This window comes from Camponotus floridanus, unplaced genomic scaffold (assembly GCF_003227725.1).
Source record: "Camponotus floridanus strain SB8 unplaced genomic scaffold, Cflo_v7.5 scaffold21, whole genome shotgun sequence".
NCBI lineage: Eukaryota > Metazoa > Arthropoda > Insecta > Hymenoptera > Formicidae > Camponotus > Camponotus floridanus.
In genome coordinates, this window is record NW_020229337.1 from 185,001 (window position 1) to 200,531 (window position 15,531).

Consider the following 15,531-nt stretch of genomic DNA (forward strand, 5'->3'; position numbering starts at 1 on the left):
TGTTGATGATAATTTTACACAATTTACACACGCGACAGAGAAATGTAGAAATTAAGTTTGCGAGTGAATGATTACGAGTGAATGCTATAAGAATCCAAGAGGAAAGAAAGACGGAGAAGAAATAAGAGAGAAAGAAAGTTTGAAAAATGAATGATTGAGACGAAAGTATTTATTATCCATAAGAATCTAATCAAAATTAACGTATTCACAGGTTTACTAACACTGTTTATATTAAGCACAATTTACTTAAATCCTTTCGTTTCCTCTATAAGTGATAATATGTGAACAATTTTGAGCTCATTCCATTCTGCATGGCACATTACTTTTTGTTACTCACATGACACATAGACAATTTTTGTTATATTCGATCAAGAATCGCAAATGTTTCGGTTTTATTCAAAGGTCTTATAAAAAAACTTTGAAGAAATTATCTTAAAATTACAAAATGTTAGCATATAAAATTAGCAAAATATTTAATATATTTACTATATGTATATACTACGTGTATATATATATATATATACACATATATGCGCGTGCACACATACACGTTTGTTTGTGATATAAAATCAATAATTTATAAATATATATTATAATATATTATAATATTATAATACATATTTTTTTTTCTTAAAAATGTGTGTGTATACACACACACACACACACACACACACACACATATATATATATATATATATATATATATATATATATATACATTTTTAGAAAATATTATTAATAGAAATTAATTGCTAACATTTATTACACAATCCATGTGTATATATTTATACATATTTATATATATTTAAGTTATTGTAATTATGTGGTTCTCAATTATTAATTTCAATTAATTAATTTTTCATAATATATCTCTTTTTTTCTTGAATAATGTAAATATATAAATTTCAATCAAAAAATGATGCAGTAAATAAATTGAATTTATATGTCTGATTCATAAAATTTAATCTAATGTTACTTCATAATATTGATTTGATATATCGAAAATTGTCTATGAAGAAGCTTAAGAAATTGTTAAAATTTCTATAAGTGGAGTTTATATATATAAAATACTGAACGTATACATTTTGACATTACGAGTGAGCTTGTAAATTCTAATAACATGATAACATTGAGTTCGTGACAAATGGATGTCTGTAATATTATTTATCTAAATGCGATGAGAAAGATTTATTTGAATTTCAAACAAAGAATATTTCATAATGCTGTCCTATATTGTTATTTATTGAGCTATTTATTGAACGAAGAGAGATAGAGAATTTGCAAGCTTAATATTTTATAAAACAATAATTATGAAATTACTGCACTTTATTTTTTCCGTTTGCAAACCTGTGATTTATAGTAATTTTTTTAATTAAAGGAAAAATTAAAAAAAAACAAGTATACAGCCAAACTTCAAAACACGACGACAAATATAGAAACATTGTGTCTGTTAGATAGAAGAAACAATCGAAAACAAATGAACAGTCCATATAAATATATATGACGTAGCAAAAGTGCATATTTATATGAACTATATATAGACCGCGAAAAAGAAAAGAAAATAATGCTGTAAAAAAACGAATATTTTCATAAGAATAAATATCGTAAGTCAATAATAATAACGTCTAGAGAGAGAATATTGTATGGAACAACCGCCATCGATTTCTTCGTTGAAAGAATCGATTCTCATCCTTGCAAATCTCTCACGGTTCGTATACAACAATTTGAACAAGATTTGCAGGAGATTTTTTATGCTGATAGAGCTCAATATTGACTGGCGATACGAGTTTAAGAAATCGAGATCGCTTTTCTTTGATTCTTATTAAATTACAGAATGTTTCAAATTCGTTACATTTCTTTTTAAATCCTCCTAATTTGAACTCAAATTTTTATCAGCAAAAATATTATGAATATTATAAGTAGTGATTAAATGTCAAATTAAATAAATAATCAAATTAGTAAATTAAATGATTAAATGATTAAATAGTTAAATTAGTAAGACAAATTTTTTTAAATTAATTAAGGAATTGATTCAAAAATTAATTTGTCATGATTCTTTAAACTTTTGATATTAGTAATTATAGTAATTCTATTAACTTTTGATATTAGTAATTATAGTAATTTCGTTTAAATTATATATTGAAAAGAATTCCAAGTTCATCAAGATAACTTTGCAATTAAGAGAAATTGCAATATTTTCAAGATCCTAATATACATCTAATATTTCAAAATAATTATAGATATTACGTACTATTTTGCTCGATACTTTTCAATTATTGTACAGATTTTGGAAGCGATCGATTCTTAAATTTTTCATCTCGTATTGCGATATCTTTTTGACGTAAATTTATAACACGAACCGTGTGTGAAAGTGTACAAAAAAGTATTTACTCTTTCCATTTAATATTTAACACTATTTCAGCATACGAAATGCTTAAAAAATATGTAGATATTTCGCGCGCAAGGATCTCCATCGTTGTGGTCCTGTTGCGAGTAAAAAGTTTATACATGTTTATGCCGACTCGACATATCCTGAACTTTTCTTTCCGGTGCGATCTATTACTATCTTTATCCGTTGTATTGTCTTGTGTTATATTGATAGAATACTCTCATAACATACATTTGGAATATGTTCTATAAAGATCAATATATTTTAGAAAAAAAATCTATCGCATACATACACACACATATATATACACACAGTTCTTCACGATCTTTTATGTTTGCAAATTATTAATCTTCGGGAAGTAGACCGTTCACAGGTGAACATAATCGATAAACGTTCAGCAAAATGGTAGATTTTTTTCAATTAATAAAATGTATAGATAAATATCATTACGTGATGAGATTCCGAGAAAAATCAAAGACGAATGTCGATTACTTTATATGCCTGTATATCCAGCGATTATTTAAATGAATCTAAAGAGCGAACTCTCGTGATAATCGAAGAAATTGTCGAATTTTTCCTTGATGATCTATGTGCATATGTCAGCTATGGGATAAAAATTGCATGAGAATCTTATTTTTACTAGTGGACGATTTAATGCGCGTAATAAAATTTACAATACTATATAGTTGGTTCTTGATTTACATTAAGATGCTTATGTCAGATGGTTCAGAAAAAGAGCGATATAATAGAGATTTTAGCAAATTAAAAGCTATTTTTTTCCAAAAAGTAAATTTGAAAAAAAATTTGTTATCGCAATTTGTAATATTTAAAAAAAATTATTTAATTATCAAGAAAAATTTTGTATTAATTAAAAGACAAAATCATATTTAATTTTTAAATTTGCCAAACTCTCTAAACTTCTTCAGTAACGTGCACAATTTAAAAATATTATACATAAAAAAATGTAAATATTTTCAATGTTATTTTCATCCCATATCATTTATCCTTTGTAAAGTGCAACTTTACATCTGAATAAAAACAATAGCCTTTTTACAGAGAATCTATCTAATTTTTTCGCCGATTTTCTGGATCATCTCATATAAAACTTCAATATGAATATGACAAAACTTCTTATACATTTTGTTACATGAACGCGTCTACTGGGCTGTTTTACATTTACGCGATAAACGTATGTTTGTACTTTCTTCTTCTTGTTAAATTATATACAGATATGTGTATGCCGTATCTCTTCATGCATGTATATATATATATATATATATATATATATATATATATATATGTATGTGTGTGTGTGTGTATACGATCTCTCATATGATATTACATACGAGTATTAATTGACGCTTACGCGCGAATTATCTGCCATTTCTCATTTAGAACAAAACGATATCGATTAGAGATCGATTTAGAGCGCGCGGGGCAATCTAATAAAATATATTTAATTCGCCGATTTTTTATATCGCACCTGTCGGTGTCGACGAGAATAAGATTTTGTCATAAAATTGTAAAAATATAAATATATATAAATATATACATATATATATATATATATATGTATATGTATATATATACATATAATATAAATATATAAATAAATATATAATATATACATATATATATTTATTTATTTATTAATCATTAACAAATAAATGTTACATGATGCAGTTTGTGTAAGAATATCCCTGGTGTTCTTCCGAACGAGCCGCATCTCTCCTTCGATTTATTTTCTCCGTTATAAGTACATTGTACATTATGAAATAATAACTGTAATACAAAAGCTGCAAATTTACCGTTGATCATTTCCAGAATTTATAAAGAGAATAAAGCGAGCAACTTAGAGCTATATTTTATCATATTTACGGATATTTGTCTGCGTTTATATAAGCCTGTTCTTTATCCGACAAAACATGTTCGATATAATATCTGTAATATCGCTGCCTTAACAACCCCGTTGCTATCGCAAGCTTTGACACTAATATTTATTAGTTGTCGGATCGAACACTGCAATGAATGTAATAAAGACATATGATTAAACCTCTTATTATTATTGCGAATAAAATAATTGTGTATAATCAGTTTCAGAGAGTATTTTTCGAACTTTCATATTTAAGATTCAGCGATATGAATACATATATGTATGATTTTGTTATATTTTTCTCTCGCAATCAGGTTGCATTTAAGGCATTAATTATTCAGGGTAAGTTCAAAAGTAAAGAACCTTCCGTAGAAACTTAATGTTTCGTGAAAAAATAAAATGTATATATAATGAAATTTATTTATTTATTTATTTATTTTGTTGTATGTAATTTTTCTCAAATTCAACGCATATTCTCATATTTTTGTAGTCAGAATCCTGTCAAAAAAAGAATAATTCTAAGTTTTTATATTTTTATGGACATAAAACATATAAAACACATTTGAGTATTATTAATATTCAATGAGCATAACATTGTAATTTAAATGTATGAGAAATTGTGTTGATATTTGAAAAGAATCTAAACAGATACACAATATGTAAGCTTGATTTTTCATCCTTGACATATAAATGTGCGTGTCCTTGTTTTTTCTTCTAAGCTTGTCCTCGCTTTTTCATAAATGGCATTAGTGTTACTCCAAACCTTTGCCCAAACCTCCTAACTGTTAGTTGGCCTAAAAATTTGTGTTATTTATCCTTAACATTCGCGTCTTTTTTCACGACTGACGATAGGTCTGCTTGCAGGGGAATCGACATATTTGTGACTGTTGAGACTTGATTGATGGCGGGGCCGATCGCGGGGCTAAACACTTCTTCATAGTGACGATCAACCTCTGACCGCTGACACCTCGCACCGCTTGATTACCAAGTCGATTGTCGTGTGCGAATAGATGAAACAACCACCATCGCCATCCCGTGCCTGCCACATCACGCATGCATATACACCCTGTCCGCATATTCCTCGCCCCAGCAAAATTCTTCTCGGTACACATACGCTGATGCTTCACGAAAAAGAATTCCGTTATCATTAGAATTAATTAATTTAACATATTGTCATCGCACATGTGTATCGCCACGTTATGCGCGATCAGTATACGGCTTTTGTATAAAAGAAATAAAGCGCCAATTTTAATTAATTCCATTCTTTGGAAAAATTTGTAGAAAATACGATCTATTAAGTAGCGATTAAATTTTTGTATATAGGAAGATAGATATATATTTATAAATTAATATTATTTAAATCTCAAGTATTATTCATGCGAATAATCGACGTCAAACAATCGAAGTCAAACTTTAAGTCCAGTGGTCGTTGCAATAAATTGATTAATTCTTTGAAAAGGTAAATTTATTCTCTGCATTAATTTTGCATTACTTGTGCTAATATATGTAATATTTATATATCTAAAGTTATAGAAATCATTTCTAAAAATTTTATATTGTGTGAGGAGTTTTAAAGGGACTTTAACATCATATTTTTTTACGGAAAGGCGCTTGGTTTCTTCTGTGGAAAAGCTATCTATATTAGTATTAATTAGAAATTTTTTTATAAAAACAAATATTCGACAAATTTTTTTTCAGTCTCGTGCGGCAAACGCGTCTTATTGTCGAGCGAACATAAAGTATTCCGAATCTAATCTTTTAAATAAAATTAGTATATTGCACTGATAAACAGTGATTTTCACTAATTTTGTTGAAAAGAATAAAATGCGTTATCGACTCCGTATAACGAAAGAACTCGCATAAAGACTCGCATGAGACAAATCGAGTTTATCTTATTCATCTTTTTTTTATTTATTTATTCTCCAAGAGAGAACAATAACGATATTCGCGTTTTGCGTGAATAATTTATTTATTTGCTTTTCCTTCGACGTGTTTTATTCGTATAATATATGTACGCATTTTTTGGAGTCTCTTCAATGTGATGGACGATTCATTTCGATGACGTAGACATTTGATTTATTGCACATTATGCATTCACACGCTGATATTATTATTATTTTAAGTTTGTCTATTTTTTTGTTATCAAAACAAAAAACTCATCGTCAAATTTGTATAATATTTTCGTCTTTTGTTATAGATAAAGCAAAATGTTCACTCTCAATAACAACTGTCTGATAAAAATAAATACTACAATTAATTTATACAATAATTGTCTATAATGATCATCTGTTTTTAATTTAATCGCATTAAAATGATTAAAAAAAAGAAAATACAATGACTGATTGTTAATTTATGCAATTGGTGTTTAATATCGAAATATAATTGTTTCTGCGAAAAAAGATTTTTGTTACACATTATTATTATTAATTGGATCGTTTATGTATTTTTTATGACCATGTTGTATCAGGGTTTTTAATACTCTATCCCAATCTCTGTTTTTTGTATTATTATGCCATTATTTAGGAGGATTACTAACGAGAAAGATAGAAATATAGTGTTCAAAAATACATTACGAAAGGATAGATACGTAAGATCCATCATAAAGTTGAAATTATGATGATTATTACGAATTAATAGACGATTTCTACATTAGATTGATAAGAGATAGTAGCAATAAATAAATAAAGGCCGTTTGATTTATTTTTACATTTAGTATTTAACTGAAAAGAGGAAAAAATCTTCTGCTGTAATAGAATAAACCGATATCTCGCATATATTTTTCGCAATAGAAGTTTAAGTTTGTTGTTAACGAGAGTACACCCTATCCCGACAAATCTATAGATACGTTTTTGTGACCTCATCATTACAATCTGCTTTTTATAAAGTAGAAAGTGTGTGTGTATGTGTGCGCATACATAAACACACACACATACACACACACATATATATACATATATAACTGTTGCTATATATATATGTCTATACAAAAATGTATTTAAAAGGAATAGAACGAAGAACTTTGCCTTCTCAAATAGATTCATTTCACTCTAACCGGAAGCTTTACTGGGACCAATAAAACTACCTTATAAGTCTGCGTATTTTTTTTCTTTGCTGATGACGATCTTAATCTTAAGAACTCTATATTTATGGTATATATTATAAATTAACGACTCAGCCTATAGAGTACAAAATACGTGACTTGATCTCAGAAATAGAAAATTAATTACTTTTGTGTCTCCGAAAGAGCGCGACGTTAATCTTTTGAACAATATCACTGAATAATACATTTCAAAAATCATGTTAATAAATGATAGATTTATTTACGTGAAAATAATCTAAATCTTATTTTTAGTAAATTGATTTACCTATAATCATGTTGATTTTTTATCGAACATATGCATGCAACAATAATTGTGTCCGATTAATTGAAAGCATTTATCTTATTCAAATTATAGAAGAATTTTAAACAAATGAAATAATTAGAATATATATATATATATATATTTTTTTTTTCATATATACATATATATATGAAAAAAAGGAATTCGAAATATCATATTACAATATAATTACGAACGTTAACATGAACAAGAATAACATTCGATTTTTTCCTTTTTCTATATTTCTACTTTTGTAACTCAATGATATATATTTCTAATGACTGTCGCGGAGTATGCGCATTTCTCTTTATTCTCTCGAGGACGATACATCGCTATTATTTAACAAACTAATCGATCCTACTCGTAAGACTCTTTACGATTTCTTTGCTTACACATACACACAAACACATACACACACATATATATATCTGTTTTATTTTTTATATGTACATTCGTTTGTATTTCTCTATGATTTAACGCGCAGTTAAATGCAGTTTACTTGAAAATTTGGCGAATTTAGATCTTATGTGATCTTTTAGCGTTTTATTTTAATAATCTCCTCTTAAATTACAACTGGCAGTTCAATTTATATCGTTAACGATTTAAAGATAGAGAGGCAATATCATATACTATCCGCAGATAGTTAAGTTACATGTAATAATGCGTTCAAATGACAAATTGCGTTCTTTACAATGTACCTTGCAATAACAATAAGTTTGATATAAAACATATTTTACCTTTATTTCTTTTTTATCCTGATCCTTGTGCAATATTAAGAGTTTGTATCTTTTTCTGATGAAAAATTCTGCTAGTATTTAATATTCTACAATTTAGATTATTTTCTAACTATTGATTCTTTGAGAAATATGATTTTAATTTTTCTTTTTGAATTTTAAGTTTTAAGATGAATTTTAAGATAAATTTTGTAATTTTATTTAAAATGTTAAAAAAGCAACTTAATATTGAAAATTAAGAGAAACTTAAGTCAAACTTTCCAAGTCAAATGAATCAAATATTTTAAATAAATATGCAACGAGAATAATTTTTCTAAGTATGAAAAGTTATCATATACAATATATCTATGATTAAAAAATTATTTTGAGTTCTCTGTCATGAATAGAGATTGATTCTAAAAATTTGTTAGACTAAGATATTTGGAGAATATTTTACAAGAGACATGTCTTCGTCACACATGTCTTCGTAATCATTCTTTATATTTTTTTCTATCTATTATAATAATGTTCGAAAGAAATCTAACGCAGAATTCTAAAATTATTAATTTATCTTCCTCTACCTCTACCACGATTAAAGCCTCCTCTACCTCGGCCGGATACTTTTCCCTTCGGCGGTGGCGATTTTGGTCTGAGCGCCTCTATTCTTTCGGTACAACCCGTAGTGATCTGTCCATTGGCGAAGTAACTCTGATAAAGATCCGCATTGAAGTTCGTGTTCGTTAGTTCTGGACCGACGGTAAGCCAACCGGGTCTGATGGTACTATCGCGACCGAAAAGGTGTAACCTGAATAGAACAATGCACGTGATATTTTTCACGAAAAGCAAAAAATATAAAAAGGGGAGAAGGATTCAGTCAATCTCTTTTGCAAGATTAAATATCAATAATGAACTTTTGATTTATATTAGAGAGATGATTTTTGAGACTTAATTTATTTCATAAGCAACTGGAATTTTTCATCGGATATCATACGTATATTCGTGTACCTTCTTCGGCCGAGACAGAAATGTTCGATGATATGAAAGATCTCTACAGGTTTCTCGATAGATCCATAATCGGGCTCCTCTGATATGATGAGATCGATGTCGACATTTGCGTGGATAAAGTCACCGTCAGTGGAGCGTCGTACTGTACCCTTAATACCCATAAGGCAGTGTTCCTTTGTCCTCTGCAGCACCGCTTTACTGTCCAGATTTTTACTGTGTCCCGGATTATTAATGTTTGTACGAATCCAGCAAATATCCTCGCAACGCCGAAAACCCCATTTGCGCAGACAAAATCGTCCCATGTCCAAACCATCGCTACTACCACACCACAGAAACACGAAGCTTCGGTTGGCGGCCACCTCACCAATATCAAGCTCCATTATCTGAATAAATGAGAATAAATTAAGTTATAAATTAAGTTATAAAATTAATTTTTTAATGTAGTTGAATTCAAAATGAGAAACTAAAATTACAAATAATTTGAAACTGAATTTTTAGCATGTATAATCTGTTCATTATTGTTAATGAAATTATTTATTTTTAAATGTCAATTTTATATGTGCTAAAATATAATATAATAAAATTTTATATGTGCTATAAATGTCAAAAAGTCGAAAGCATATATTTTTCAATATATTTTTAATTATATATATATATATATATATATATATATATATATATATACATATATATATATATATATATATATATATATATTACACAAAGAACTAAATACTAATACTAAAAGGAAAGTCTGTGTGATTAAAAAATGTAATGTGATTGTGTAAGACTAACTTGGTCCCAATTCCAAAGCTGCACATTGGTCGCGCCGCATGTTCTCTGATATTCTTCCAGAGGTGGCTCTATAAGAATGACATCAAATTTACAATTAAGCTCTTTCAAGTTATACGACAGCAGGTCTGTTTTTAGATACATTGGTGGAGTCGCGGTTTCCGCGATTAAATCGTCTTTCAATTTGATTAGTTCACGCAGCTTCGGATATTCCTCGAATCTATCCGCCAGACCTACATCCCTGATAAAGTTTTGTGGCCGCTGGCCAGTGTCAATAAAGTGCTGACAGTAATCATTGTGTGGATTTGACGATTGTGTTCCCTTTAAATATGTATGGGATTTCAAATGTAACATATTTTAATAAAACATATAATTTAATATAGATAAATACCTTTAAGAATGTCGAAGAATCTTTATACACAATCTCATCCGTTGGAGCAGCGTCATCTTTCAAATCTTTGATTGCACTATCAGATTTGTCATTGGACAATCTGCCTCTCTTTTTTTGTGTATCCTCCACATCTGTTCCCAAAATTTGTCGCAATTCGTCCACGCTGGAAACTCCAAGCTGCAAAAAACAAATATCTTAGGATATGTTATCTGCATTGTATGTATCTAACCTAAAAATGCAGCCAAGTGTCATTACTTTCCAAAACAAATTCTGATGCTCACCGTTTGGGCCAAGAGTTTCTTGCGTTTCTGAGAACGTTCCCAACGAGCTTGCAGCATCGTTTACATTCTTATTTGTGATACATCATAAATGTAAAAATATCCGGTAGATTCTGATTCGTCTTGCACAGAATTACATTACTTTCGTACAAAAAAAAATAACTTGAAGACTAGATGGCCATGCAAAATCTAATTCGTTTTTTTCACGAAGAGACTATTGTGACTTTCATTATTATTTATACATACATATACAGAGTGCAGTTTTGCTTAACCAGAGAAAAACCTCATCTTTGATATATTCCTTTTATATTTTATTGTTTTTTAAAACATAATAGCACGCTTTCTTCTCCTTGTTTCTTTTTGTTCAATATTCCATTTCAGTTTTCATAAAAACTTTGAGAAATTGTCGATGTTCGTGATGCACTATTTAACCTCTTATCGGATAGCGACATATATCAGCTGATTGTAGTAAAATCGTCCGAACGCCAGTTGGAACAATCGAGGTTACGTCGTATCGATTAGTTATATCGGTAAGGATGATCACTGCATTTATCACGTTGCATGTCATGAGATGTGCATAAAATTATCTATATACATATATAGAATATTTAGGATTATGCAAATTAAGATAAAAATATAGAATGATTTATAAGAACATAAAAGTATATTAATATTTTATACTTAAATAAATAAATAAACAAGTAAATAAATAAATAGATATATAATAAAATCAATATATTCTTGTGTATGTATAAAATAAATAATTGCTATATATTGTACGATCTCTCAAAAATCTATTTATGATTTACATCTTCAATATGATTGATCAATATGATGCCAAGAGTAACCCATATAGCATCCTAAAGACATTAACAGGACATCCTGAAGATGTCTAATCGCCCAAAGATATCTTCTGGATACCTTCTGGACATCTTTTGGATATGCATGCTATGTGAGAATATAACATATTTTGATAATTATTAACATTCAATATTTAAATTAATGTCACTTTTAAAAAAGAAAGAAGAGAAATAAATTTATCTTTCTGATATCTCTTTTTGCTTTACAGAAAAATTAATTAAAATTTTATAAAAAATCTGTGTGTACAAAAAACTTAACATATATACAGGGTGTCCCAGTTATCTTCCGTCATTTTTCAAAGACAGATTCCTGGGATCATTTGAAGACGATTTTTCCTCAACGAAAATGTCAATGAAGGCCATTATTTTTTGCATGTTCCCGATTTTTGTCATCATATATCTTTGCAAAAGTCTTAAATTAAAACTCAACTAAAGTAAACTCTATTTAAAATTAATCAAAGAATGTGGTTTTGTTAATATTTTATTTCTACAAAGCTTAGTTTACGAAAAACCCCTTATTTCCAATCACTTATAATTCGAAAATTATTAGTGCCTCGACACTTTCGTTGAGGAAAAATCGTCTTCAGATGATCGCAGGAATCTGTCTTTGAAAGATGACGGAAGATAACTGGGACACCCTGTATGTATACATATATAAATAGATATAAATAAGACAGATATGAAAGATAAAAAAAATAGATATAAACAAGATAAATATGAAAGATAAGAAAAAAAGAAAGCAAGTGTTCGGTTTAAATTTTCTTCGAATATGTATTTCATTTTTTGTTTCATTTTTTATTGTACATATTGTGTAACGAAAGAGAAAGGCAACACAGATAAAATATTATATGTAGAATTCTCTTTGAGATTAATCTAGAATTAAATTTATTTACAATCTGATTATGATTTGAGAAAAAACTATCATGTAAAGAAAATGATTCTTGAATTTATATATTATCCTCTTTCATTCTTGTCATTATTCAATTTGTAATTAAATAGGAAAAATTCTGGCAACCTCATCAACTAAATTGATTGTTATTATCAATATTATTAATTCCACGAGCTGAAAATTATTGAAACAAAAGAGAAAAAATTTATCTGCTTTTAATCAATGAATTTAACTTTTATAATACAATTGTTTTACACTTTGCGTAATAATATAAGATTGCAACATATTATCATATGTTAGACTATGTTATCACGTTGTATGACACGTGGTTTAATAAATACTTATAAAGTGAACCTGTTTTCTTGATTGTTTGTTACAAAAATGAGACTTAGTCATAGACAGAAAAAAACTAGAATCAAATGAAGGAAATGCTGAAAAAGAGATGAGATGGAACTGACAGTTTAATGAAAAAGAAGATGCAAAATCAGACATAGAAATGTCAAGTGCGTAGTCAAGCGAAGAAATCCACAAAAGGAACTACTAATATGTAATTGAAAAGAGAGTAATATATACACAACTAGATAAAGAAATTGAAAAGACAATCTCTTATTTCTCGACTATGTGGGAAGATAAAGGAGTCATACATTGAACGGATGTCTCCTAATAAAGACAGATATCCATCGAGGAAGAGGAAGAGAAAGAAAGTCAAGGAACCGGCATAGTGTATCGGAAAAGGAAACGCGTATTCGCGAGAAGGAACCACCGGTGCCCGCTCGTAGAGCGAGATGCAATCGGGCGAAGGAGTCAGCGGCGACGTTCGCCAGGAAAACGAGGGAGGGTCCACTGACGTTGCGAGTGCAGCGTACGGTTGACTTTCTGTTCTCGCGTGCGTGCGTCAGTCGGCTTTCAAATTGGCGCGTGATCGGTACACGCGGCTCTTCCACCGGCGCTGATCGGCGCGCATGGATTACGCTAGACAGGTAAGTGTAGACGTACATTTCTAATGCTATATGTATATACAGGTTCAATGAGAGAAGGACATCTCCTCTCGTGTAATTTTATTGAAATTAAAAAAATTTTATTTTTAAGATTAAATATAAGATCAAAATTCTACTACATATGTGTGTGTATAGTTGTATTTATAAGAAATATATTTCTAAAAAAGAGAAATTAATTTGATCTTAAATCTTACATAGAAATATATTAATGTGTGAACAATAGGATGCGCTATACTTACAATGTTAGTTTCGAAGGCTTGGGAGAATTTGATTTGACTGATCATTGAAAAGAAAAAAATCTTCTGATTAATCAATTAAATGACTGATTTGTAATACCAGGTGAATTATAGTATTTATCAAAAGAACCGTTTAACTACTCCCTTTCCTTAAAATTATAATTATATATTGTAATCGTATATGCATAGCATTGTCGCGAATAAAGTCCTGTATTAAAGTTCAGGACTAATCACACGAAGGAAAAAAGGATATTTCTATAAAGAGAAAGAGGAATATATATATGAACTATTTTCCTTTGATGAACAAATTTATATATGTGAACCTGTATATATTTTATAGTACAGCTTATTTTCTTATCACTGAAATTATTGTCTACATATCGATGGAAAATCTTTGCTATCAATCTTGTGCTTTGTATGCATGCATCATCACGTTCCAACTATCCCTGGAAAATCCTACGTAAGGGGCGCAGGTACACGCACCCCTAGACTTCCTTCGCGATTCCGCTCCTGATTCTTCGTCATCATAAGCGCGAAATGATTCGAAAATGAATTCGGCACGTCGGACGTGTAATACACGCCGTTCGCCGACACGTGGCCAGGAAAACAATTTTTTGCCGGCGTTCTCCGACGAAGGTCTCGGCTATACGTGTGCGTATATGTACATATACATATACACACATATACGTATGTATGTATTACACACCGATACGTCCGGTAGCGAGGCGCCGATGCGAGGAGCCCTCCTGAGCGAAGCAGATAGCACGATGATAAAAACCGGGTGAATCGTCCCGGTATTTGCGTCGCGATTGGTCGTTGCCCCGCGACCGGGTGCTTACCCCGAAATTGGGACCGGATTCCGAGAAACGGTTTGTCGGCTGCCCCTTGCACCCCCGCGCGACCCAGGTAACTCCCCTTTTATATCACTGCCATTACTTTGTTTACACCGCACACCGCGCCGCCGTCGCTCGTTCACTCGCGCCGATTATACAGGGCGATTACAGCGCTGCCGCCGATCGAGTTGGACGGCAGCAGCGACGAGGACGAGGACCAGACCCGGGACGAAGAGACAGAGACCACCGGCGGGACCAGGACCAGGCCCCGCGACACCACCCGTCCCGATAACTCGATAGACAACAGTGTCATCGTCGACGTGCAGGTCAGTTCGCGATCCCTGGACAATCGACAGTGAGATGTGTGAAGTGTTCTTCTTCTCTAATCGAGTACATTGCCCAGATATCACGAATACCCTCTTCGTGTCTACCTAAATACTTCGTTATTTTTTGCAACGAAAAATCGCACGTTCGTACCCTTACTCAGGAACTTATTGGAGTATACGTCTCTGGGTGTTTCCTATTGTTTGCTAAGGCTTCACTTCTCTATTTCAAAATCGACAGTTCCGCGGGTGACGTGATGTTATTCTTTCTAAACGCAACGCTTCCTACAGTTTGTACATTTGACCTGATACCGTTCGTTAGTTCGTACTTAACGATACAACGGTATCTATATATATTTTGAAATTATACTGATTATATATTTGAAAAGAGAATTTAAGTATCTAGATATCAAAAATGAAATATCTTCTACATTTTTAATCGATATATCTTTGCACGTTATATCTTTTATAGATAAAAGAAAAACAATATTTTCTTCCTATCTCCCTCCGAAATTTAAGACGGAAGAATCGAGGACGAAGTAATAGTTTTTCAAACTCTGTCGATGTCCTC

The 15,531-nt window shown here is 30.4% G+C and overlaps 3 protein-coding genes across 5 annotated transcripts in view; 2 read left to right on the forward strand and 1 right to left on the reverse strand.

The window, feature by feature from the left end:
• LOC105253074 (phosphatidylinositol 3,4,5-trisphosphate 3-phosphatase and dual-specificity protein phosphatase PTEN) overlaps nucleotides 1-5,185 on the forward strand; it is a 16,194-nt gene extending 11,009 nt beyond the window's left edge. Inside the window, exon 9 of the mRNA XM_011260866.3 lies at nucleotides 5,127-5,185. Coding sequence (XP_011259168.1) covers nucleotides 5,127-5,146 — 20 coding nt within the window. The 3' untranslated portion in view covers nucleotides 5,147-5,185. The remainder of the gene's footprint in view (nucleotides 1-5,126) is intronic.
• Nucleotides 5,186-8,728: 3,543 nt separating this feature from the next.
• On the reverse strand, nucleotides 8,729-11,304 carry LOC105253073 (N6-adenosine-methyltransferase non-catalytic subunit). 3 transcript variants are annotated; one of them, XM_025408475.1, is made up of 6 exons: nucleotides 11,068-11,304; nucleotides 10,825-10,943; nucleotides 10,544-10,720; nucleotides 10,156-10,473; nucleotides 9,361-9,743; nucleotides 8,729-9,160 (listed from the first exon to the last, which is right to left on the reverse strand). In XM_025408475.1, the coding sequence occupies exons 2-6, from the start codon at nucleotides 10,879-10,881 to the stop codon at nucleotides 8,923-8,925; spliced, it is 1,173 nt and encodes a 390-aa protein (XP_025264260.1). In that variant the 5' UTR covers nucleotides 10,882-10,943; nucleotides 11,068-11,304; the 3' UTR covers nucleotides 8,729-8,922. The 3 variants fall into 3 exon arrangements, with proteins under 3 accessions (XP_025264260.1, XP_025264258.1, XP_025264259.1); XM_025408473.1 differs by having other exon boundaries at nucleotides 10,825-10,962; XM_025408474.1 differs by having other exon boundaries at nucleotides 10,825-10,962; nucleotides 11,064-11,304.
• A 3,249-nt stretch (nucleotides 11,305-14,553) lies between these two features.
• Nucleotides 14,554-15,531, forward strand: part of LOC105253070 (protein bicaudal C homolog 1-B) — a 30,223-nt gene continuing 29,245 nt past the window's right edge. Inside the window, exon 1 of the mRNA XM_011260855.3 lies at nucleotides 14,554-14,963. The gene's annotated coding sequence lies outside the window, so the exon portion shown is untranslated. The remainder of the gene's footprint in view (nucleotides 14,964-15,531) is intronic.

Bases quoted from the DNA above. Each gene is read 5' to 3' on its own strand.
- LOC105253073 (XM_025408475.1), bottom strand. From the start codon at position 10,881: ATGCTGCAAGCTCGTTGGGAACGTTCTCAGAAACGCAAGAAACTCTTG. The intron at 10,721-10,824 runs GTGAGCATCAGA...TGTTTTTTGCAG, and splicing joins AGAAACTCTTGGCCCAAACG to CTTGGAGTTTCCAGCGTGGA. The intron at 9,161-9,360 runs GTACACGAATAT...TGTTCTATTCAG, and splicing joins TTCTGTCTCGGCCGAAGAAG to GTTACACCTTTTCGGTCGCG.